This window comes from Anolis sagrei, chromosome 2 (genome assembly GCF_037176765.1).
Source record: "Anolis sagrei isolate rAnoSag1 chromosome 2, rAnoSag1.mat, whole genome shotgun sequence".
Classification (NCBI taxonomy): Eukaryota; Metazoa; Chordata; class Lepidosauria; order Squamata; family Dactyloidae; genus Anolis; species Anolis sagrei.
The window spans coordinates 181,278,068-181,304,073 of NC_090022.1; the positions used below are offsets into that span (position 1 = coordinate 181,278,068).

At 42.2% G+C, this 26,006-nt stretch overlaps 1 protein-coding gene across 2 annotated transcripts in view; it reads right to left on the reverse strand.

The window, feature by feature from the left end:
* PRKCA (protein kinase C alpha) overlaps positions 1-20,573 on the reverse strand; it is a 266,698-nt gene extending 246,125 nt beyond the window's left edge. Inside the window, exons 1-2 of one of the 2 annotated variants that reach the window (XM_067464221.1) lie at positions 20,174-20,573; positions 6,247-6,278 (exon numbers count right to left, since the gene is read on the reverse strand). In XM_067464221.1, the coding sequence (XP_067320322.1) occupies positions 6,247-6,278; positions 20,174-20,349 (208 nt within the window). In that variant the 5' untranslated portion in view covers positions 20,350-20,573. The remainder of the gene's footprint in view (positions 1-6,246; positions 6,279-20,173) is intronic. The other variant, XM_060763076.2, reaches the window with a different exon arrangement.
* Positions 20,574-26,006: the final 5,433 nt, after the last annotated feature.

A 26,006-nucleotide genomic window follows, 5' to 3' on the forward strand; every position in this document is an offset into this window, starting at 1 on the left:
GCTGGTTCTAAGCCGCCCTGAGTTCCCCCTTGGGGGGTTGAGAAGGGTGTGGTAGAAGTGCCCGAAATAAATAAATAAATAAATGGGAATGATACTGGGTGCTGTATCCAAAATTTCTCAAATGACATTTTCGGAGACGCTGTGATTTTCTTTACTGTTACTATCTGAAAAACAAATTTTTCACTATTTTTCATGGATGCTTCCTACAATGAGACTGTGAAGAGGCCGTTAAAAGGGATACAATATGGTGGTCATATGTCCAATGTAATTTCTTGTAATCTCCTTGCAGTAGAACACTGCAAAGAACCACAGCAACAAAAATTAAGGAAGATGAACAAAGCTACATTATGCTTCCTGTGTAGCATTGGAATCAATGGGGGGAAGCTGGGTGGCGGGCAATTTCCCCTGTGGAATGTGGTGGGGGGAAGCCAGGTGATGTGGGGTGTGTGGAGATAGGTTCCCCCCACACCCAGCCAGGCACCACCAGATTCACCATGATCCATGGTTATTCCAGTGGGATGTATGATGAAGTTGATATGCTATTTACCATTCAAACAAAACCATTTCAATCCCACAACTGCACCTGCATCCAGATGGCAAAAAATCCATATAATCATCATCAACAACAACAACAACAACAACAACAACAACATCTTTATTTGTACCCTGCTACTCAGTGCAGCTTACATGAGGCCAAGCCCACAGCACATCAATAAACAAATAATCAATACAAAACAGTTAAAATAAACTCAAAAACAGAAAATACACAATAAGCAATACACAATAACAATAACAAGAAGCATTTGAAACATATGGCCGGGCCAAATGTAATAATTAAAATTTAAAATTTAAAATGCTGGGCATGAACAAGGTAGGGTAAACCAGGATAGGATTTTCAGAGAAAGATGAGGGCGCGCAGACAATCTTAAATCAATATTAAAGTGCATTTGAGGACATATTGCTAAGAGATTTCCTTATTCTGGGAAGGCACACTGGAACAACCACGTTATATTGAGCTGTACCCCAATAAAGCCTTACACAAAAACAACAACGAAAAAAGCTTTGTGACTTGTCAGTAATTATCCAAATTAGTTGAATTGACTTAGGCAATGGAAATACTTTGAACTACTTTAGTAACAGCATCAATGTTTTCCTTCAAGGAAGTATTCAGAATCAGTGACATCCATCTAACTACCCTCCAGCTTTGGCAGTCCTTATTAGCCAGGACTTTAAATTGTAACTGGCTGACTTCATTCCAAGCCACTTGTCCACACCCTCAGCACTCAGGTAATTTGAACCCTTTACACAAGATAGGTATGTTTACCATATACCAAAAGCTTAACTCCCAAATGTTGCAATCAAGTTTAAAACAACAATGCTGCGTCTGTAATTCCACCTCTCTATGAATTTTTAGGTCTCCCAGCATGATTCTATGTTCAACATTCACTGGAAGATGCCTACAGAGTGAAATTGGAGGACCTAAAGATTCCTAGAAATAATATTTTCAAATTCCTTGAATAAGCAAAATGGGCAAAAGTCAAAGCCATGGCCATGATCTTTAAGGCTGGGATCCCTTTATCTCTCTGCTTTAGTGTCTCCCTGCCCACGTGCAATATGATGACAATCACATTGCAGACCCTAACCTGCCAAGTCACCATGAAGATGAATGTACACAAATACTTTGAACACACTAAAGCCCTTTGTACTCGCTACATAGTATCATGCTTCATTTTACAAGTCAATTACATCATCACACAGAGAGATCACTAGGTCAGCATATCTGTTACCAAACATGAAATATCTTTACAACTGAGCAGTGACATCCCTAAAAGATAATTAATCCAATAGCAATCATAGGTGAAGGATACTCATGAAAGCCAGAAACATTTGCAGGTACAAATAGATCCCAGTTTGCCTTTCCTCACCAACCAAAAAAATCTTACATATGTACACTATGAGGATTTCCCTTAGCAGTCCTTGATACACACTTAGGGCCTGTCCAGACAGTACCTTTATCCCAGGAGCTTCTGCAGCAAATAGGAGGGTGGCCAGACATTGTTCTCTACAAATACGGAAGCGATCACTATGAAAGGCAAAAAACACAACATTTCCAGATGTGGGAATACCATGGTTTTGAGTGAATATCTGCATCTTCGAATGTCTGTATGTCCCTGCAATCGGAAATCACATGATTTTTTATCTAGGTTTGTTCCCAGGTTTTAGATGTTTGTTCCTGATTGTTCAGTTTCTAAAAAGAAGGTCAAAGTTGAGTAGAACATGAAAACTTTGTTTGTGTGCTAGAAACTTCATGAAACGTGTGGAGGGCACATTTTCTCTGGCCAGGACAAAGTTGTGGCCCCCTAGTCAACATTGTACATCTTTTCACAAAAAGAGCAATCAGGGACAGCAATGTATAAACCAGGGACAGCACTCTGTTGTTTGATGTCACAAGTAAACAACCAAATCTGTCTAGATAGATGGTCAGGCAGCCAAGCTCTAAAAAGAGTCAATAATGACAAAGTTATGTTCCTGGCTTGAAAGTGTGTCTTCCTGTTTGATTGTGCAGTTGCTGACTTGGACAGAAATGGTCCTACCTACCCTATAAACTTTGTTTGTGTAGCAAATACTTCATGAAATGTCTGGAGGGCACATTTTCTCTAGCCAGAACAAAGAACGGAAGTTTTCAGTGATTCTCCACATATCCACATATGCACATATTGAAGGTTTTTTTAAAGAAATTGCCAACGTTTCCAGTGGAAAGTCCCACAGTGGCCAACCTGGAAGCCTCTAAATCTCTCAACAAAAATCAAGTCTGGACAGCAGAGGCAGAAATCCTGAAACCAACAGGTGTGCGTGTTGACCACTTCTGAAGTCCCAGGATTTTTTGCTCCTGTTTAAAATTTGTGATTTAGTGCTGTCTGGAAGCACCCTAAGTTTAAGCTGACCTTTTCATACTACAGAACCATGTAAAAGGAGTCGCCCCTCCATATTGATGAATTCTGTAACCATGGATTCATAGAAACATAGTTATTAGAGTTGAAAGTGACCACATGGGCCATCTAGTCCAACACCCTGCCATGCAGGAAAAGCACAATCAAAGCACCCCTGACAAGTGGCCATCCAGTCTCGGTTTAAAAGCTTCCAAGGAAGGACCTTCCACCACACCATCTACAGATTCAACCATCTACAGCTTGAAACTTTAAACAAAATTCCAAATTCCTTGATTTTTCCACTTTGTATAAAGGACACTATTTTACTGCAACACTGTATTTAATGGGGTTTGAATACCTACAGATTTTAGTATCAATGGGTGTCCTGCAACTAAACCTCAGCAGATATCAAGGGCCAGAAGTACTGCTTCATTATTAAGGATCACTCTGAGACGTCACAGCAAAGTTTTTTTTTCCTATTCATGGAATCTTATTTTATACACTTTGAGTCTCCTTCAGAAGAGATAAAACGAAGTATAATAATAATAATAATAATAATAATAATAATACGCTGACCACAATTTTTAAAATTACAAAACCAGACTCACACTTAAATGTCACAAATGTACTGTGCCTGCATGTCTTGCCATTTTGTAAACCTAGGGAGATTAGATTGTTTGCTAAAGCATTTACCCTAAAGAGCTTGACTTCATAGTTGCCCTTTCAAGAACAGAGGTCTCTTTTTGTTGTCCAAAGAGACTGAAGTCCAGCAGAAGTTCCCACAGGTAGGAAGGGTGGCACAGCAATTTTGTTGATTCTTCCTTTCTCCTGCGGCCTCTTGTTTCAACTACAACACTGTTTCACCAGACTGTATCACTACTCTCTGGATAAGTGGGAAAGCAAAACTAGTTTCCTTCACTTCTTGACAGTGAAAGCATCCCATGAGTAGAATTCTGCTTAGAGGAATCTGGAATCCAAGCCAAGATACTTAGCATTCCTTGTTACTGAAATGCTTTCTACCAATTGCCTGTAAAGCCTCTATCCCCCTGCCCAGCATGCACAACAGCCAGAACATATTCATACATATTCAAGCTTCTATCAGTAATCGACAACGCTTAAGAAAAACCAGGTCACCTACATTTTAAATTCTGGCTCCCTTAAGAGTTCTATGCGCAGACCACTAAAGTGTCAAAGTTAATACCAGAGTAATACATGGGAAGGCAGCCCCTTTAAATCTAAAATTAAACATCTGAAAATTCACTTTAGTGTGAAATGAAAGGGGAGCATGCGATATTTCAAATTCATTGTATTTCTGCTCACTGGCAGAATTGTCACTGAAGCCAAAGCCAGCAATTAAGATGTACTGTGGGCTCTCCTCATTTTCTGAGTTGGAATGCAAGCATCCTACAAATGTGGGAGAACCACGCAAATATGGATCTCTATGTCCTCCAGCATGGCTCTATGGTCAGTGTCTACTTGAATAATAGAATACAGTTGGAAGAGACCAAATGGATCATCTAATCCAACCCCCTGCCATGCAGAAAAGGGACAATCAAAGCACCCCTGACAGATGGGCATCCAGTCCCTGTTTAAAAGCCTCCAAAGAAAGGGCTTCCACCACACTCCAAGGCAAAGAGTTTAACTGTTGAACAGCTCTTACAGTCAGGAAGTTCTTCCTAATATGCAGGTGGAATCTCCTTTCCAGTAATTTGAACCCATTGCTCTGAGTCCTAGTCTCCAGGGCAGCATAAATCAATACTGTTCAATCTTCCTTATGACATCCTTTCAAATATTTAAACATGACTATCATATCTCCTCCCAGTCTTCTCTTCTGCAGGTTAAACATGTGCAGCTCCTTAATTCCTCATAGGAATTCATGATCTCCAGACCTTTGATCATTTTAGTCACCCTCCTCTAGACACCTTCCAGTTTGTCAATATCTCTTTTAAATTGTGGTGCCTGGAATTGGATACAGTGTTATTCCAGGTAAGGTCTGATCAAAGCAGAATAGAGGGGCACCATGACTTCCCTTGATCTAGACCAGCCATGGGCAAATGTCAGCCTTCCAGGTGTTTTGGACTTCAACTCCCACAATTCCTAACAACCTTCAGGTCATTTTGATTTGTGATCCTGTCTTCTGGAGTATTAACTATCTCTCCCAATTTGGTGTCATCTGCAGACTTGATAAGCTTGCCCTCTAAACCTTCATCAGGATCATTAAAAAAGATGTTGAACAGTATTGGGCCTGAGCCCAAACCCTCTTCATGTGACATAATGTAGTCACTTCTTTCCAGTAATTGGTAAATGAGCACCCTTTGGGTTCAGTCACTTACCAGTTACAAAACACCCTTAACAGTAGCCCACATTTTAGTAGTTTGTTTGCAAGAAAATCATGGGGAATCATCTGAAGATCATGCTGAAGGATCTACAAATGCCTACAGAAGGGTTCCCTCAAACTGCATCAACTCTAACGTGTAGATGCACCCATAGTGAGGCGACACAATAAGAGAAATGGGAAAGCTCATTGATAGACCACAAGAAAATTCAATTTAGTCTTCAGTATTTCCAGGTAAAAAAAATGCAACACTCATATACGGCTCAAGTCCTTTGCCTAAGTGGCTGGTGAACTGCAGCAGGATGGGTTACATGGACTTAAGGGCTGCAAGGCTATTATGTCTGTTCACCTTCTCTGTTCACAGCATCTTTTGATTGATGCTTCTGTTCATATTACTACAATTAATGCAATTCACAGAAATAAAGAGTGTTGTTTTCCATCACAAGACAAGCATTTGAAATGTTCACTGCTAACTAGGTACATTAAACGCAAATTCATTCATAAGGGTTTTACTGTATTCTGCTCCATGCAAAAACATAAACAGCTGAAAATAAAGTTTCATCAGAATGCATTCCCATGTAGATTATGAAAGGAGAGAAAGAGAGAGATTAGAGAATTAAAGGAAACCCAGTGGAAAGTGAATCCACTTTTCTGAACACCCACACAGAGACCGCCAGCTCCCAACAAGAAAAATGTTCTCTTCCAAAATAAACCACAGAAATTCTTTTCATGAAAAATTAAAGAGTGTTCTATATGCAGATTGCATGGCATTTAATATTAGGAAACTCTACCAAAATGAAATTCTTCAATGCATGATTCACAGTTCATGAGATAATAAATGATTAAACAATGCACATTATTGTAGATAATTCAATACTCTTCCTGAATGCTTAATTTCTTCTCCTCATATCTTTCAGACATCACCTGGACTTAATGATTAAAATAGAAATGAAAGCCATTATTAAAATATTTGTTGCTTACCTTGGCACTGAAACCCTTGTTTTCCAAATCCCCTGCAAAGGGAAAAAAAAAGAAGGGGGAGGACTTAGAGATCTATTTTGACATTAAAATAATATCAAATTGTAATATGATCATATGATTTGCTGTCAAAGCAAAACGACTTGTTTTGTCTACATATTGCTTAGCTGAAACTAGAAATGTCCCCCAGATTAAAACAGCCTTTTCTCCAAATCTTTCAGTTCTGAAACACTTGTAAATATTACATAATTAATTATAACCATTGTACGTTTGACAATTTGACAAATAGGTAGACCGATACTAAACGCTATTAGAAGTACCCTTTACTCCTGTTCTCACTTTGGTGCATTTCTAGTAAATCAATGAAGTAATGAAATGGTTGTGATGGACGTTTTCAAGAGAGAAATAGATTTAAAATATAAAAGAACATAGCATTATATTCACAATGTAACGTCACATTTATGACCATTAATTGGGATTCTGTATAGATATGGCCTATCTTGCAACTTAACTCAGTTTTTCCCAGTTTGGGCCCTCTAGATACGTTATTCCATCATATTCAAAGAAGTAGCCATGTGAGACTAAAAAAGGAGGATGAGAAGGTACAGGGGTGAGGGAAGGAAATGTGGAAGTATCTTTAAGACTGACTATTACTATTATTTCATGTCAAAAGCATTGCATACATAAACAAGTATAAAGCTGATAAAATAGAGAAAGCACAACCTGCTAAATAATTTTAGATAAAAAATGGGCAACAACAACAGCATTGTGTGTAGCTTTAAACCAGTGGTTCTCAACCTGTTGGTCTCCAGAGATTTTGGCCTTCAACTCCTAGAAATTCTAACAGTTGGTAAACTGGCTGGGATTTCTGGGAATTGCAGGCCAAAGCACCTAGGGACCCACAGGTTGAGAACCACTACTTTAAACAACAGCAACCGCTTTGTCTGTAGCCTTCAACAATTCTTCCTCTGTGCATGAGGCAGGGCATTGTGGGCAAGCATACAGATGCAGGGTTCTTTGTTCTGCTCCACAGTTGCACAAAGTGGGTGATTCTTCTTGATAGTGCCATTTTGCCAGGTTGTCTTTTAATCTGTCCACTCCACTTCTGAGTCTGTTCAGAGACTTCCAAGTTGCCCATTCTTGGTTTGCCCCTGGAAGAAGACTCTCATTGGGGGGGGGGGGGCATCCATTTAGGATTTCCTGGTTTAGCTGCCCAGAGGAATACTCTTCCTGTTGCTAGGGGAACATTAAGAGGAGTGGTGGTTCTCATGAAATTTTCCTTGATTTGAGTCTACTGGAAAGAGTCTGATAGCCATGCAGTGGGTGGCTTTCATGGTGTTGAACCTTATTTTTCTCACAGTTTTCAGCAACTTCCTATCACACTTCCAGGGAGGGGGGGGGAGCAATGCCAGCTAGCTTATAGAGTCCATCAACAGGTGTATGTTTGAGACATCCTGTGATTCTTCTACATGTTTCATTCAGACTGACTATTATTATTTTAGAACAAGTTTTCATGTATATAAGCCCTCTTCTTCCGATATATGTTTCATGATATATGAAACATACTTTCACATTTGGAGGAGTTGGATAGAATGTAATAGGAACTAGAAAGATGAAAGTCACGACTTATAAATAATTATTGCAGTGGGTATGACAGCCCAGCTGAGCACCAGGCGAGTGAAAACTGACTTCATCACTGAATGGTTAGGTTACCTTTATGATCTGAAGTCCAAAAGATAGTATTTTCACAGGAGGATGTCAGGCAGCAAGGGAGCCAACCACATGTGTGTCAAAGTGAAGGCAAACCCTGATTGGTGAGCCTATACCCCTGATACCCAGGATTTGTTGCTGCCAAGCTGGATTTGTATTTGAGCATACAAAAGGCTTTTGTGCCTGCTGACAAATGCCTCGTGGTTGCCTTAGCAAGAATCTGCTATGTCAAATACAAACACTAAGCTGATTATTTTAACAGTACATAAGCAGAAAACCAAGGCAGGGAAAGCAATCAAATGTATACTTTAAAAATCTATGTTTTTCCTCTCATTTTTATTATAAACCTTCCATTGAAGCAGGCAATGGTTTCCAAAGATAGAAATACTTGATTCATTTTCTCCCCCTCTCTTAGGTTGTTTTGACATCTTAGATGTTTATAGTGCGATACCATATAGTTTACTCTACTCAAATTCAGTTGCAAATAACAGTCTTGTGAAACAGTACACAATTATTCTTTCAAAGTCAGGGGAAGGCTTCATACATACAGATACAAGTATTTATTTTATTTTTATATACAAATCCATGGGGTACATCCAGAAGTCCTGGGTGTTTTTATTATTGTCATTATTATCTTATTCTTATTCTTCAGCAAGTTTTTTTAAACAAACTAAATTTACTAAATGAGACAAACTACATTATTTACACTTTTCTTTCTCCAAGCCTTACACTTGTGCATAGGGAACATTTATCAACACTGTCCATTCAACTGACTAAAGCTGCTATCCTAAATGCATCCATGTCAACACTACCCATTCAATAGACTAAAGCTGCTATCCTAAATGCATCCATGTAGGAGTCAATTCTGCTAAACTCCATGAATAATATCACTGTGTAGATAAACACAGGCTTGCACAGTAAGGGCCCTTCCAGACAGGCGCTATATCCCAAGATCTGCTCCCAGGTTTTCTGCTTTAAACTGGATTATATGAATCCACACTGCCAGATAATCTGGGATAAACAGAAAACCTGGGATCAGATCCTGGGATATGGTGCCTATCTGGAAGGGTCCTAAGAAATGTAGACTCCTAAGACAGGATGCAAGACCCAAGTAAACCCAGATACGAAAAATTTTGTAAAATGTGTAGTTTTTATTATACTATACAAAACAAGACAAAATAAAGTCTGCCCTCTATCTGTTAGTGAAATAAGAGCCCAGTGGAAGTGAAAGAACATGAATACAGAATAAATAAATGGCTATTCTTTTACTTGTGAGAACACCTTTCTAGGAATTTCTAGGTTTTCCATCATAACTTATAGGCAATGTCTTCTGAAAATGACCACAGAATCACAATTGAGTACCTAGAGATTCATAGAGGGGTGTCCTCTCTCAAAATGTATGGGTCTTTCAGCATGACTTGAAGAGGTTGATCATATTGTCACACTGGAGAGGCTAGAGAGCATATCAATAAAAGTCAAAACCACAAATGTGATGGGACAACAGTAGAATCTTTCTCAACTTTTCTAAACACTGCAAGTGATACCTGTTGCTTCCTATGCAGTGCATTAGTATTTTCTTCCATACTGAACTCAAAATGTGCCTGTTCTTTCATAAAACCCAATATAATTTGAGAGGGCTTGCTACAAGTGAAGGTGAGCAGAACTACAGCCTGGGAAGTGGTTATGTTCAGTTATGCTCCCTTCTAATGCAGTGTTGTTGATATAATGGGAATGGCCGGGTATTTAGTTTGGATGCCAGCTCTTGGGCAAACAAGTCATAGCATGCAAATAAAAGGAAGGGATATTGATGCAAACCTTTCCTGGTAAGCCCGGCATGAATACTTAAGTCATGTTTTCTCCCAGCCAGATGAACACACAGAAGCAGTGTGTACACAGGGCTGAAAACAAATTCAGTTAGTTGGATTTAATGCCCTTTAAAATCAATGGAATTTAAATACTAAACAAATTGTCCTTCTGACTTCAGTAGTCCAACTAACTATATCTGGATCCAACGCAGTTCACATGTTGAACTGTGCTTGGCTGTGTGTATGTTCACAAAGAGAAGGAAGGTCAAAAGAGAATATGCATAGGCTGGTTAAACATTATAGTATTCTATCCAGAAAATACTATTATTGACTCTCTTGTCACTCCTGAATATTACCAGCTTATTGGGTTAAACCCCTGTACCGGCAGGACTGAAGACCAACAGGTCGCAAGTTCAAATCCGAGGAGAGGCGGATGAGCTCCCTCTATCAGCTCCAGTTCCTCATGCGGGGACATGAAAGAAGCCTCCCACAAGGATGATAAAAACATCAAAGCATCTGGGCATCCCCTGGGCAATGTCCTTGCAGACGGCCGATTCTCTCACACCAGAAGCGACTTGCAGTCTCTCAAGTCGCTCTTGACATGACCAAAAAACCCCAGCTTATTATTATTATTATTTGCTTACTATAGTATAGAGAATTATTATTATTATTATTATTATTATTATTATTATTATTTGCTTACTATAGTAAGGTTTTTCCCCCTGAACTTACATATCTAAAATATGTCACTTGCAAAGCTATTCCATGTCCACCTCCCCTACAAAGGCAACTACAGGAAACATAAGAAAGGAAATATAAAAGTCGAACCAAAAGGAAGTTTAACTAGATGTCTTGAGAAAGAAGCAGCACTCTCAAACAAACCCTTGCTAAAGAAGTTAAGATTCAATGATTTATAAGTTGTGTGTATATTTACACCTTCAGCTGCAAAAGGCAACAAATCACACAGACTGCTGGAGAAGAAAAGCAACATGCATACAACTTAAAACTGGGTTGTGATTACAGAATCAAGAAGAAGAGAGAGCTGTAACCATCATCTCCACTGAATAGAATGGCAAAAGTGCAACAAGAGAGGGAAGACTAATACGAAATCCGTGGGTAGCATAATTTTGACTGAGGTGAAAGAGAAGTAAGCACACACTCTAAATATTATAAGAGCACCAAAAAAACTTTAAGAAACAGCAATGTACTTAGAAAGAAAACATCAAATGTAGCAATGCACAATATAATTATAGACTGATTAAAATAAAACTACCCAACTTAACAGGAGATCTAGTATGGGATGGATTGCTTGATTTACTTGAAGACAGTAGTGGTGGAGTCTGAAGTTGACTGAAGCAGGAAAGACCACCTTTTTCTGTCTGTCTGTCAATCTGTCTGTCTTTTTCACACAGACACATATACATAGAGAGAAGAGCAAATCTCAGCTTTGTTGTTGTTCATTCGTTCAGTCGTCTCCGACTCTTCGTGACCTCATGGACCAGCCCACGCCAGAGTTCCCTGTCGGCCGTTACCACCCTCAGCTCCCTCAAGGTCAGTCCAGTCACTTCAAGGATGCCATCCATCCATCTTGCCCTTGGTCGGCCCCTCTTCCTTTTGCCTTCCACTTTCCCCAGCATAATTGTCTTCTCTAGGTTTTCCTGTCTCCTCATGATGTGGCCAAAGTACTTCAACTTTGTCTCTAGTATCTTTCCCTCCAGTGAGCAGCCGGGCTTTATTTCCTGGAGGATGGACTGGTTGGATCTTCTCGCAGTCCAAGGCACTCTCAGCACTTTCCTCCAACACCACAGCTCAAAAGCATCGATCTTCCTTCGCTCAGCCTTCCCTAAGGTCCAGCTCTCACATCCGTAGGTTACTACAGGGAATACCATGGCTTTGACTAGGCGGATCTTGGTTGCCAGTCTGATGTCTCTACTCTTTACTATTTTATCGAGACTGGACATTGCTCTCCTCCCAAGAAGTAAGCGTCTTCTGATTTCCTGGCTACAGTCTGCATCTGCAGTCATCTTTGCACCTAGAAATACAAAGTCTGTCACGGCCTCCACGGTTTCTCCCTCTATTTTCCAGTTGTCTATCATTCTTGTTGCCATAATCTTGGTTTTTTTGACATTTAGCTGCAACCCGGCTTTTGCGCTTTCTTCTTTCACCTTGATTAGAAGGCTCCTCAGCTCCTCCTCGCTTTCGGCCATCAGAGTGGTGTCATCTGCTTTAGCTAGATGGAAACAAGTTAGCACTGCAAAAACTATAAGGGAAACTGTTTGTTTGTGGGAGTTGAAGTCCAAAACAACTGGAGGGAGGGCCAGAATTGGCCTATGCCTGGTCTAGATCCTTTGTACTAGTGATCTATCTTCCAGGGTGTGTTTTAGAGGCGGTCTTCTCATCCTATTTCGTTCTCCTTTGCTGAAATCCCTGGTAGTACACTTTCGGTGGCAGCCAAAGAAAGAGTAAAGCTATAAATGTTTCCTGCTTTCCCTCAATTGTGTCATTTTTTTAAAAAGATAATTAAAATTTCAAAACTGCATCATCATACACTATAATAATATTAATAATAATATGATATTATAATTATATATTTTATATTACATGTAATATTACTAATAATATTACAATATAATTGTATAGTACAATATAGTGATGTATAGCGCTGATATTGTACTGTGCTCGTGATATAAAGTATTGTATGTGTATGTGTGTGTGTGTGTGTGTATATATATATATATATATATATATATATATATACACACACACACCTTGTAAGCCGCTCTGAGTCCCCTTTGGGATGAGAAGGGCGGCATATAAATGTCACAAATAAATCTTCCAGCACTGCTTTTGGTCTGATCCAATTTTGAGCAAAATCTCTGTAACTATGTGTTGTCGAAGGCATCTATTGTGCAGATGCACTCTGTAACCATGGGTGCATCTACACAATACAATAAATGCAGTTTGATGCCACTTTAACTATCATGGCTCAATGCTATGGAATCCTGGGAGTTGTAGCTTCATCCAAAGTGTGCTGGTGCTTCACCAAAACAAAATCCCTGTGTTCCATGCCATTGAGCCATGGCAATTAAAGTGGTATCAAACTGCATTCATTTTACAGTATAGATGCTCTCTACATGAGAGTAACAAGAGATCCATTTACAGTTTCTGAGCATAAATTGAAAAGATGTGCTACAGGGGAAAATACTTCCAGTTGTTAATAGAAAGAAATGATCATCCTCTTTCATGACTGGCTATGCTGGTTAAGACCCATAGGAACTGGAATCAAATAACATCTGGAAGCCATGGAATAGCCAGATATAAATATTTGACAGAACACACCACCTAAAGTCTATCAACTGACTGTACAGGATGAAAAATATAATTTACAAAGAGGAATTAAGAAAATGCCACTCAACGGATCAAAGGGGTAAAATGGGCTGAAGGAATATAAAAAATAAAGTCTCCCTGCTAGAAATGAGATCATGATTTTTCATTGGGAGACAACAAAACTCTCTTCCAGGTATAATGAAGTTCATAAACAAGTTTGTTTATATATTGTTTATTTATTTCGGACATTTATATCCCGTCCTATCTCAACCTCCGCAAAAAGACTCAAGACAACTAACAACTGGCACAGCATGGTGCCACAACAAAAGCATAAGTATACAGATTAAATAAAAACAATATAAAACAGTATCAAACCATTCAGACAATTGCCGATTTAAGTCAACCAACAACAGCAACAGCAACGAAGTTGCAACCACCAATTCATTGGCAGGGAGAAGGGAAGATAAATCCTATAAGATTGAAATGAGGAAAAATTCTTAACAAAACTGAGATTAATCAGATGTCTATTAATAGGAAAACCAGATGCAATGGTGGACACGTTTCTTATGTCTGTGGTGGCCAAATAGAAAAGGGAAACTGAAGATTGCACCATCCAGGTGCTCTAGTCAAGCAATGAGGAACAGTGTCAAGCAGGCTTCTGCAGTTATTTCCTCTCCAGCTCTTATCAACTCAATTCAACTGGGATGAAGGGAATTGCAATTGAATGTAACTCAAGAGCATAATAAGGGAGGAACAGTGATAGGCAGAACTTTGTCATTTTTTTCCTTGCGTGGAGGGCTCCTATTTGACTAGGACGGTTTTAAATGGTGGATTTTAATATTTTGATTTTAAAATTTTAATGTTTATGTATTGTATGTGAATTTGTGTCCCGGCATTGAATGTTTGCCGTGTACGAGGGTTATTTTTTAAGTATGGTCCGTTTTGTTGTAGACAGTAGTAGTTCGCGCGCATACCGCAACGAGCGCATGCGTCGTGTACCGGCATGCCTCGGGAACAACTGTGCTCAGTTTCCGCTCTGTAGCTAACCTGTACGGTTCTGTTCTGTGCTTTAAAAATGTTTAAGACTATCAACTCACCCTCCGCATGTGAAGTTCGCTCAGTGATACAGTTTTTGTCAGCAAGGAACCTGCCTGCTGCAGAAATTCATCGACAGATTTGTGAAGTGTACGGTGATACTGTTATGAGTGAAAGCAAAGTGCATAAGTGGGTACAACAGTTCAAAGATGGCCGTGACAACGTCCATGATGAGGACCGCTCTGGTCGCCCTTCTTTGATTACAGTGAACTCTTGGTTATCGGAGCAGGCAGCAAGTTTTTATGAAGAGGGTATTTTAAAATTAGTTCAGAGGTATGATAAGTGTTTGAACAAACTTGGCAACTATGTCAAAAATAGAGTGAGGTATGTACTTTCTGAAAATAAATTTACTTTTTTGAAATAAACTTTCGTTGTATACTTATGTTCAAACGGACCTTACTTAAAAAATACCCCTCATATATTCTGTGCTCCACCCTGAGTCCCCTTCGGGGTGAGAAGGGCAGAATATAAATATTTTTTAAATAAATAATATTTGCAAAGACAGACTGTAAAAAGGAAGCCAGTATAAGTACCACAAGTTTGCAGAGAGGGAGAGAGAGTGTGTCTACACTGGTGTAGGAAAGAGAGCACTGAGTGGAATTAAAGAGTGGTAGTGGAATTCAATGCATGTGTACACGCATATTCATTCGCCCACACACACCAGTTGTTTCTGCAGCCTTGACACAGGCACTTCAACCATCCTTCTGCTAGCAAAAAATAATGAATGGTCCCTCCTGTTGCTGTTGTGTATGTTTTTTTACTAATTGATTTTATGCTGCTGTTTTTATCTGTGATCATCAGGCTTGTATACTTGTAAGCCGCCCCAAGTCCCCTTTGGTAGATGGTGACAGGATATAAAAATAAAATATTATTATTATTATTATTATTATTATTATTCAAAGAACTATATTTCAAAAATAGAGAAAGGGGAAAAGACTGATTAAAGCAGTAGACTTCTAAACACTATCAGGGCTGTGTTGGTTTGATTTCTCTGGCATTTTGGCACTCGGTAAGACACCCTAAATACTCTAAAATACATATGTCAAACTCAATCTGGCCCACCATGTTATTTTATATGGCCTTCCAGATGTCAGAGTACAACCTCTGTATTCCTCATCATTAGACCTCATGACCTCATGACTATAGATGATTGCAGTTGCAAAACAGTAACATCTGGGAGGCTGCAGTGTGTTCTGTTTAGTCAGGAGAGTTAGGTTTGAATTTAAATACAATGTTTGATTTTAAAATGTCCTTTAATCTTTCCCCAACTAAGCCACAAGTGCTATTGTGTTGTAATTCCCATTATCCCCAGTCTGCATGGTGACATTCAAAAGTGATACGCACTAGTGTTCAATAACATCTGGAGACCCAAACTGAATAAACACTAAAAAGCACTGACCACTATTACAATAGGCCCTCCATATCGATGGACTCTCCGTCCATAGATTCAACAAACCTTTAAAGTCAACCATAAGGTTGATGTGGCCCTCGATGAAAGTGGGTTTGTCATCCCTACAAGGGTACCAAATCCTTAACTAGGATCAGACCTGGTGAATATTTGAATGGGCATAAGAATACCAGACACTGCAGACTATCTTTCAAAGGAAGGTACTGGCAAAATCATTGCATATGAAATTCATGGGGTTGCCATAACTGAACAGGTGACTTGAAAGTGTGCATATATATATCCGGGCATAGGCCACTCAGAAGACCCCCGATACAGTAAAAATACATAGTACCTATGAAAGTTACCCACCCCTGAGCTATTGAATCAAGCAGTTCAATACATTGTCAAAAGCTTTCATGACCAGAATCACTAGGCTGCTGTATGGCCATGTTCCAGAAGCATTTTCTCCAGATGTTTCACCCACATCTATGGCAGGCATCCTCAGAGGTTGTGTGGTCTGTTGGAAACAAGGCAACTGATAATGTATTGTCGAAGGCTCTAGAAACATGGCCATATAGCCCGAAAAAACCTACAACAACGTATGCAAGTTGTTGTATATTGTGGAATATTCAGGCTGCAAGGCCATTCAATGCTATTCAAGGTGGCCAACTGCAACATTGACACTTGCCTCCAGCAGACAAAAGTTCTTTCTCCCACCCCGGACCTTCCACAAATATATAAACCCTACTTGTCTATTTTCCAACAGACCTCACAACCTCTGAGGATGCCTGTCATAGTTGTGGGTGAAAATGTCAGAAGAGAATGCTTCTAGAATATGACCATACAGCCTGAAAAACTCACAGCAACCCAGTTCAATACAGCCAGTGAGTTCAATACACCACTGCTTTCACACTGGGATACAATTGGTGCAGTTCTCTTACTCTGACGCCAGTGTTTGCTGAATAAAGTGAGATGCAGTCTACCCATTCCTTCTCTGGGAGCATCATCCAAAGACCACAGATTTGACATGACTTCCAGGTGGAATACCTGTCATGATCAATAGCCACACTGTGGCTAAGGACATCAAGAACTGAGCCCATCGGATCCAGCCAGGCCCATAGCCGGGGGTGGGGGGGGGGCTTGAGGGGCTTCAGCCTCCCCCCAAAATTCTCAGGGTGTCCACGAGAAGGCTTTACTGGTACATTATTTAAACTGTTATGTTTATTCATATCATTACCTGATCACCATACTCAATATATCCCATATGCATGGGGGTATTGGGGTAACAATACAAAAGGTTTGCTAGGGTAGATCCTCAGCCCCCCCCCCCCAAAATCAAAATCCTGGCTTTGGGCCTGGATCCAGCAAAGGAGACCCAATTGGAAATGGGAAGCAGATAACATCTCAGGGAGGACTATTGCTTGGAAATAACTGCAGGGTGGGGCAGGAGAACCAAAGTGACACAGTTAGTGGGGATTACAGAACCCAGTTACTTTATTCTCAACTGAAGAACAGAAAACAGAATCTTCAGCCCCTTCCATGCAGCTGAATAAAATCCCACATGATCTGCTTTGAACAAACAGTGTGGACTCAGATATTGTTTGGCGGAGACAAGACAGAGCCTTCTCGGCGGTGGCCCCTCGGCTGTGGAACACCCTCCCTATAGATATTAGATCGGCCACCTCCCTTTTAACATTCCGAAAAAAAGTCAATAGGTGGCTTTTTGAACAAGCGTTTCTAAATGCAGAGTAACTGACATAGGAAAATGGAACAACAACAATGAGACCGGACAACCTTTTTAACAAGGAGACACTATGAATTTATATTTTACTACCCGTCCCCTGCCATGCGTTGCTGTGGCCCAGTCTGTGTATATGTTTTGTGTGTGTATATATGTGTATATGTGTGTGTATATATTTGTGTATTTGTGTGTTTATATGTGTACATGCATATTGTGCATATGTGTGTATATATTTGTGTATATATGTGTTTTTGCTTACATATATATATTTGGTTGTATATACGTGTGTGTATATAAGTGTGTGTATATATTTGTGTATTTGTGTGTTTATATGTGTACATGCATATTGTGTATATATTTGTCTATATATGTGTGTTTTCATATACGTGTGTATATATTTGTGTTTTTGTGTTTATATGTGTACATGCATATTGTGTATATGTGTGTGCTTATTTATATGCACATTTGTGTGTATATATGAATGTATGTGGATATGTATATGTGTGTGTATGTGTATATGTATATATGTGTGTATTTGTGCATATATATACGCGTGTATGAATGTGTGCATGTGCATTTATATATGAGTGTATGTGTGTATGTATGTATGGTGTATTTTTGGGGTTTTTAAGTCTGTTCCTCTGGGGTTGTGTGTGTGTGTTTATGAGTGATGGACACTCATTGGACTGTTAGGTGTGTTGTGTCCAAATTTCGTGTCAATTTGTCCAGTGGCTTTTGAGTTATGTTAATTCCACAAATGAACATTACATTTTTATTTATATAGATTGATATGTTTAATTTTTTATTATATGTTATGTTTTTAAATTATATTTATGATATTGTAAGCATTGAATTTTATCCTGTTAACCACCTTGAGTTGCCTAGGGCCTTTTATTTTATTTATTTTTTGTCGTGTCAGGAGCGACTTGAGAAACTGCAAGTCGCTTCTGGTGTGAGAGAATTGGCCGTCTGCAAGGACATTGCCCAGGGGACGCCCAGATGATTTGATGTTTTTATCATCTCAGCCTACGGGCTGAGAAAGATATACAAATACAGTAAATAAATAAATAAATATTGTGGGATTCCCTGCCTTGATATTCTGGATTATATGGCTGCATGGAAGGAAAAAATATATAAGAGATTTACAGATAGGCTTAAGGCTATCCTTAAAAATGTGGAATAAACATAGAGAACTGGGCATCCTCAGCCCTTGAGTGTTATAGCTGGAGATCAGCTATTACCAGTTTTGAAGCGAGTGAAAGGGAGAAACATGTCAAGAGGAAGGCACATCAAGCCGATCTTTCTCGTGACTGCCTCCCACCTGGAAATCTCTGCTCCCACTGTGGCAAAACACAGAGAACTAGAAGACTCTACCTCTGGATCAGCCACAAGTGATCGCCCATCCACAGGTAAGGATGCCCTTCTTTGCACTAAAGCACATGACAAACTGTCACTTTCCTAAGGCAGAAGGGGTTGGTGTGCTGGGAGGAAGCAAAAGAAAGGAAACCAACTTGGAAGAAGCACCTCTGAAGGGGGTCTGGCATTTAGCCATCTCTCAAGCCGCAATGCCAAGGCTCCCTGCCAAAGGAGAAGTTGTGAGAGTGCCTGGAAAGCTCTTTCACTGGGACAGTCCTGGGAAGGGGTGTGTTCCTAAGAAGGCAGGCACAGCAACCGCACTGCCATAGGCAGGAGAGGTATAGCAACCAAGCTAAGTGTCTTGCCTTCTGTGGGAAGGGAAGGGAAGGGAAGGGAAAGAGAGAGAGGGAGAGCTCTCCAGGAGGGTACCCGGGAAGAAGCTCACTCCAAGCAAGGGCTTGGGGTCGGAAAGAAGCCGGCTCCTCTCCGCGGGATTCCCCGCAGCAGCGCCTCCAACCTGGTTCCCTTCCTGCTCCGGGCAGAAAGGCAAAGGCAGAAGGGAAGGGAAGAAGCAGAGGAGGACTCGCCAAGTAGACACAGTAGACGCCTCCCTGCCTGCCTGGACTCGAACAGGAGGACGGAGGGAGGGAAGGAGGAGGAAAGGAGAGGAAAAGAAAAGAAAGGAGGAAATGAAAGGAAAGGAATAGAAGGAAGGGAGGGAAGGACTGGAAGGAAAGGAAAGGAGGGAGGGAAGGAAGAACTGGAAGAAGGGAGGAAAAGGAAGGAAAGAAAGAAAAAGGAGGGAGGGAAGGATTGGAAGGAAAGGAAAGGAGGGAGGGAGGGAAGGAAGGAAAGAAGGAAGGAAAGGAAAAGAAGGATGGAGGGAAGGACTGGAAGGGAAGAGCAGGAGGGAGGGAAGGACTGGAAGAAGGGGGAAAGGAAAGGAAGGAAAGAAAGGAAAAGAAGGAGAGAGGGAAGGACTGGAAGGAAAGAAAAGGAGGGAGGGAGGAAGGAAAAAGGAAGGAAGGAAAGGAAAAGAAGGGGGGAAGGACTGGATGGAAAGGAAAGGAGGGAGGGAAGGAAGAGAAGGAAAAGAAGGAGGGAGGGAAGAGCTGGAAGGAAAGGAAAGGAGGGAGGGAAGGAAAGAGGGAAGGGAAGGAAAAGAAGGGGGAGAGCAGGAAGGACTGGAAGAAGGGAAAGGAAGGAAGGAAAGGAAAGGAGGGAGGGAGGGAAAGAAGGAAAGGGGAGGAAGGAGAAGGAAAGGAAAAGGGAGAGAAGGGCAAAAGAAAGGATGAGAGCGGGAGGGAGAGTGGGAGAAAAGCAAGGAAGGAGGAAAAAGAGGTGAGCAGGGAAGCAAAGCAAGATGAAAGCGAGGAGGAAGGCAAGAAAGAAGGGAGGGAAGGGAGGAAGGCAGAAAAGAGGGAAGAGAGAGAGAGACCCCGGTGTGTTTCGAGCCCTGCCTGCCTGCCTGCCTGCTTTTCCTGCGTCTCCTCCTTCTCTTTTCCTTACCAGATGAAGTCGGTGCAGTGGCTGCAGAAGGTGGGCTGGCGGAAGAAGCGCGCGATGAATTTGTGGTTCCTCACCTCGTGGACGTTCTTCTGGCGGAGGGCCCCTTTGCGGGCGAAGCGCTGCGCCACCTCCTCGGAGCCCGAGCCGGGCTCCACCAGGGGGAAGACGTCCGCCATGGCCGCACCGGCAGGCAGACCACCCACCCGCCCACCCAACCGGCCTTTCCCTTCTTCGCTCCCTCGGCCCAAGCCAGGCAAGGCGGCGGGCGGAGGAGCCCCTGTTCAGTCCTGTCCCGTCCCGTCCCGTCAGGGAGAGTGAGGCTGGGCTGCGTGGCGCGGCTGGGCGCTGCCTTCCCGGCCCGCTCGGGCTCCTCCTGACGTCTGAGGGAAAAAGGAGGAGGAGGAGGAGGATCCCCGCTCGGGGCCAACCCCGACGGCCCCGCCCACCCGCCAGGAAGGAAGCAAGGAAGGAAAGAGGGAGGGAGGGAGTGGCGCCCAATGCCCAGCTACGGGGCGCGCGGAGGGAGGGAGGGAGGGACAGGAGGGCGCGCGGACGGGGAACAGCGGGGAAGCCCGTCTCTAGGGCAACCAGCGTGCGCGCGGATTCGGGGAAGGGGTGAAGGGAGCGCGCTTCCCAAAGGAGGCCCCCCCTCCCTCCGGAGAGCCTTCTTCACCTGTGGCTTTGCCAAGCTCAGAGGCACGCCCCGCTGCTCGGAATCACGCGGGCCTGATTCACCAAATGGTCTCTCTCTCTCTCTTTCCAAAATATGCCCCACACACATCTGACACTGCCATATAAAAATCACTTTATCTGCTTTGAACTGGAGGATAGGAGTCCACACTGAATATAATCCAGTTCAAAGCAGATCATGAGGAAAGGGAGACCCCTTTCCACACAGCTGCATACAATCCTACATTATCTGCTTTGAACTGGAATATATGGAATAGTACACTGCCATATAACCCAGAATATCAAGGCAGAAAATCCCCCAATATCTGCTTTGAACTGGGTTATCTGAGGGCGCTTCCACACAGCCCAATATCCCAGAATATCAAGGCGGAAATCCTGCAATATCTGCTTTGAACTGGGTTATCTGAGGGCTCTTCCACACAGCCCTATATCCCAGAATTTCAAGGTAGAGAATCCTGCAATATCTGCTTTGAACTGAGTTATCTGAGGGACCTTCCACAGCCTATATCCCAGAATATCAAGGCATAAATCCCTAAATATGTGCTTTGAACTGGGTTATCTGAGGGCCCTTCCACACAACTCTATATCCCAGAATATCAAGGCAGACAATCCCACAATATCTGCTTTGAACTGGGTTATCTGAGGATTCCTCCACACAGTCCTATATCCCAGAATATCAAGGTAGAAAATCCCACAATATCTGCTTTGAATTGGGTTATCTGGGGATTTTTCCACACAGCCCTATATTCCAGAATATCAAGGTGGAAATCCCACAATATCTGCTTTGAACTGGGTTATCTGAGGGCCCTTCCGCACAGCCCTATATCCCACGGTGAAAATCCCGCAATATCTGCTTTGAACTGGGTTATCTGAGGGCCCTTCTGCACAGCCCTATATCCCAGAATATCAAGGTAGAAAATCCCACAATATCTGCTTTGAGCAGGGTTTTCTGAGGGCCATTCCACACAGACTTATATCCCAGAATATCAAGGTAGAGAATCCCGCAATATCTGCTTTGAAGTGGGTTATCTGAGGGCCCTTCCACACAGCCCTATATCTCAGAATATCAAGGCGGAAATCCCATCATATCTGCTTTGAACTGGGTTATCTGAGGGCCCTTCCACACAACTCTATCTGAGGGCCCTTCCACACAGCCCTATATCCCAGAAGATCAAGGTAGAAAATCCCCCATTATCTGCTTTGAACTGGGTTATCTGAGGGCAGATCCAGACAGGCCATTATCCCAGGAGAATCCGCATTTTAAAAACGTGGATTTTCCTGTGGGCCTGTTCACACACACCCCAGAAAGTGTGTACTTTTTGGGGTGGGTGTCCAGACGTTCTCCTGGGCCAATCCCGGGAGAACATCTGGAGGTCCTGCCCCCCTCCTACCAAGCCCCCAGACCCTTTTGAAAAGTAAAAAAAACCTTACCCAGCCTCCAGTATACTCTCCGAGATGCCAAGAGAGCGGGGGGGGGGAGAGTGAGGAGGAAAAGGAGAGGTGCCCCCCACCTGCTCTCCTGGCGCATCATTTGTACGCACAGGGAGAGCTGCTCAGAGAATATACTGGAGGCTGGGTAAGTTTTTTTTTCACTTTTCAAAGGGGTTTGGGAGGTTGGGGAAAGGGTATTCCCACAGTTTACTGGGCTTATTTAGCCTGGTAAACTGAGGGAGTGGTGTCTGGACTACAATAGTGGGTTTATCCCATGCCTTCCAAGAAGGCACGGAATAAACCCACTATCTAATTAATTCGCTACAAACCAGGGGTTTCCTGGTTTGTAGCGAATTAATTTCAGGTCTATCCACAACATTGTCTGGACAGCCCCTTCTTTATTGCAGTAGATACAACAATAAAGGTACTGTCTGGACAGGCCCTGAGTCCATACTCAGGTAATGTGGGATTTTCTGCCTTGATATTCTGGGATATAGGGATGCGTGGATGGGCCCTGAGAGGAGATGAGGTGGTGCAATGAAGACTTTTTTTGCTTCTCCTATTCACTCCTTAAAGTAGCCTGTTTTTGAGTGATTCCCGTCAGAGAATGTGAACCTTACAAAGGCGAAACACACACATCCTCTCCTCAGTATACTTGGCAGGTTCTTCCAAGGCCCCTTCCACACAACTGAATAAAATCCCATTTTACTGTTTTGAACTGGAATATGTGGATATATAGTGCAGGTATGGGCAAACTTGGGCCCTCCAGGTGTTTTGGGCTTCAACACCCACCACTCCTAGCATCCTCAGACCCCTTTCTTTTCCCCCTCAGGTGCTTTAGTAGCTGAGGGGGGAAAGGGAAGGGCCTGAGGCTCTTAGGAATTGTGAGAGTTGAAGTTCAAAACACCTAGAGGGCACAAGTTTGCCCATGCCTGGTATAGTGAGTCAAGGGGGGTCTGTGTGCCAAGTTTGGTCCAGGTCCGTCATTGGTAGGGATCGCAATGGTCTGTGGAAGTCAGAGCCAAAGCGGATGAAGGAACTGCAAATCCCATCATCCATGTTCTATCCTACCCTTAACTGCATCAGGCTATAAAGTGCATCATGGCTTGTGGGGTCTTTGTGTTTTGTGCCAAGTATGGTCCAGATTAATTGTTGACAGGAGTTACAATGCTCTCTGAAAGTTGGGGCCTTCTTGAAAAATACATACATACACTGTATATAGATTATTATTATTATTATTATTATTATTATTAACTTTATTTGTACCCCGCTAGCATCTCCCGAAGGACTCGATGCGGCTTACACAGGCCAAAGCCTTAAAACACAATACAGTAGAAACATAACACAACAATACAAAGCAAATCAAAACAATAAGCAAAATAACGACCACGGCGATACATCAATACAATATTAAAAACTGGTTCGGCCGGCGCAATGGGGTACAAGGGTTAAAAGTGCTGAAATGGTAGGAGGCACGTCGGATTAAAAGTGCAGTGTGCAGCAGCGATTAGTTATGTTAAGGTGCTACTAGGACTTGGGTGGGAATTTCTAGTCTGAGAAGGCACAACGGAACAGCCAAGTTTTTAAGTTCCTTCTGAAGACAGCCAGAGTAGGGGCCTGTCGGAGATCTTTTGGAAGGGTGTTCCAGAGTCGGGGGGCCGCTACAGAGAAGGCCCTGTCCCGTGTCCCCACCAAACGCGCTTGCGAGGTAGGTGGGATCACGAGCAGGGCCTCCCCAGATGACCGGAGCGAGCGTGTGGGTTCGTAGATGGTAATGCGGTCACGCAGGTAGGGTGGTCCCAAACCGTTCAGGGCTTTGTAGGTGAGCACCTGCACCTTGAATTGGGCCCGGAAAATAAACGGCAGCCAGTGGAGCTCCTTGAACAAGAGGGTTGACCTCTCTTGATAATGAGCCCCGGTTAGCATCCTGGCTGCTGCCCGCTGGACCAATTGAAGTTTCCGAGCCGTCTTCAAGGGCAGCCCCACGTAGAGCGCATTGCAGTAGTCCATTCTAGAGGTGACCAAGGCGTGGACCACCCCGGCCAGATCAGCCTTCACGAGGTATGGTCGCAGTTGGCGCACAAGTCTGAGTTGCGCAAAGGCCCTCCCGGATACCGCCGACACCTGAGCCTCAAGTGTAAGCGAAGAATCCAAGAGGACACCCAAACTGCGGACCTGTGGCTTTAGGGGGATTATTATTATTATTATTATTATTATTATTATCTTTATTTATACATCACATTTCTCCCCATGGGGACTCAAGGCAGCTAACAGTCCCAGACTAGACCAGTTTTAAAAGTGCAATACAAAAGTTAAAAAACAATTAAACAGTAACAGTGTGGTTAAAAGCAGAACTGCAATACAATAAATACACTTCAAATGGCCTTTAAAATCTATAGCTTTCCAAACTGTGTGCTGCCACTCCTTAGTGCAGAGCTTTCCAAACACTTCATGTTGGTGACACGCTTTATAGACATGGGTTGTTTTGCAATACAGTCATTCAGTTTAACTAACAAACTGGAGGTTAAACCAACCTCTTTTAAGAGAGACAGGTGCATACATAAAGCGTAATAACAAAATGAATGGCAGCCTAGGATATCTCATGAAAACCTTTCATTTAAAAAAATACATGATTTATTGCTTATTTCACATAGACTCAGAGGTTTCTTGCTATGTTCATATGGCACACCTACACAATAATGTACCGTGACACACAGCTTGAAATGTCTGTGTTAGTGTGTTGGCTGCAGTGTGTAGGTGTGTAGCATGAATGTAATGGAAAACCTCTGAGTTGTTGTGAAATAAGCAGTTAATGTGGTGTCAACCTGCATTAATTCTATAGCGTAGAGTACCCTAAGCATAACTGAAATAGTATTGCTACCCACATCCCTATTCGAAACAGCATATATATATATATATATAGTTTGGTCCAGGTCCATCATTGTTTGAGTCCACAGTGCTCTCTGGATGTAGGTGAACTACAACTCCCAAGCTCAAGGTCAATACCCACCAAACACTTCCAGTATTTTCTGTTCGTCATGAGAGTTCTGTGTGCCAAGTTTGGTTCAATTCCATTGTTGATGGAGTTCAGAATGCTCTTTGATTGTAGGTGAATTATAAATCCCAGCAACTACAACTCCCAAATGACAAACTCATAATTTTTTGAGTGATGGTCACTCCTTGTATTGTGAGACGTTTTGTTGCCAAATTTGGTGTGATTTCGTTCATTGGTTCTTTTGTTTTTAAGGTACTCATTATGCATAGAGCATATGCTCTGTGCATATACCAAACTTGGCACACACAACTCTCATGACCAACAGAAAATACTGGAAGTGTTTGGTGGGCATTGACCTTGAGCTTGGGAGTTGTAGTTCACCTACATCCAGAGAGCACTGTGGACTCAAACAATGATGGACCTGGACCAAACTTGGCACAAACATTCAATACGCCAAAATGTGAACACAGATGGAGTTTGGGGGAAATAGACCTTGACATTTGCAAGTTGTAGTTACTGGGATTTATAGTTCACTTACAATCAGCATTCTTAACCCCACCAATGACAGAATTGGGGCAAACTTCCCACACAGAACCCCCATGACCAACATCCAGTCCTACTTCCTTCAGCAGGGCAAGAAAACGTAATCAAAGCCCTCCTGACAAAGAGCCATCCAGCCATAGATATAGATAGATATGATTCACACAGAGAGAGATA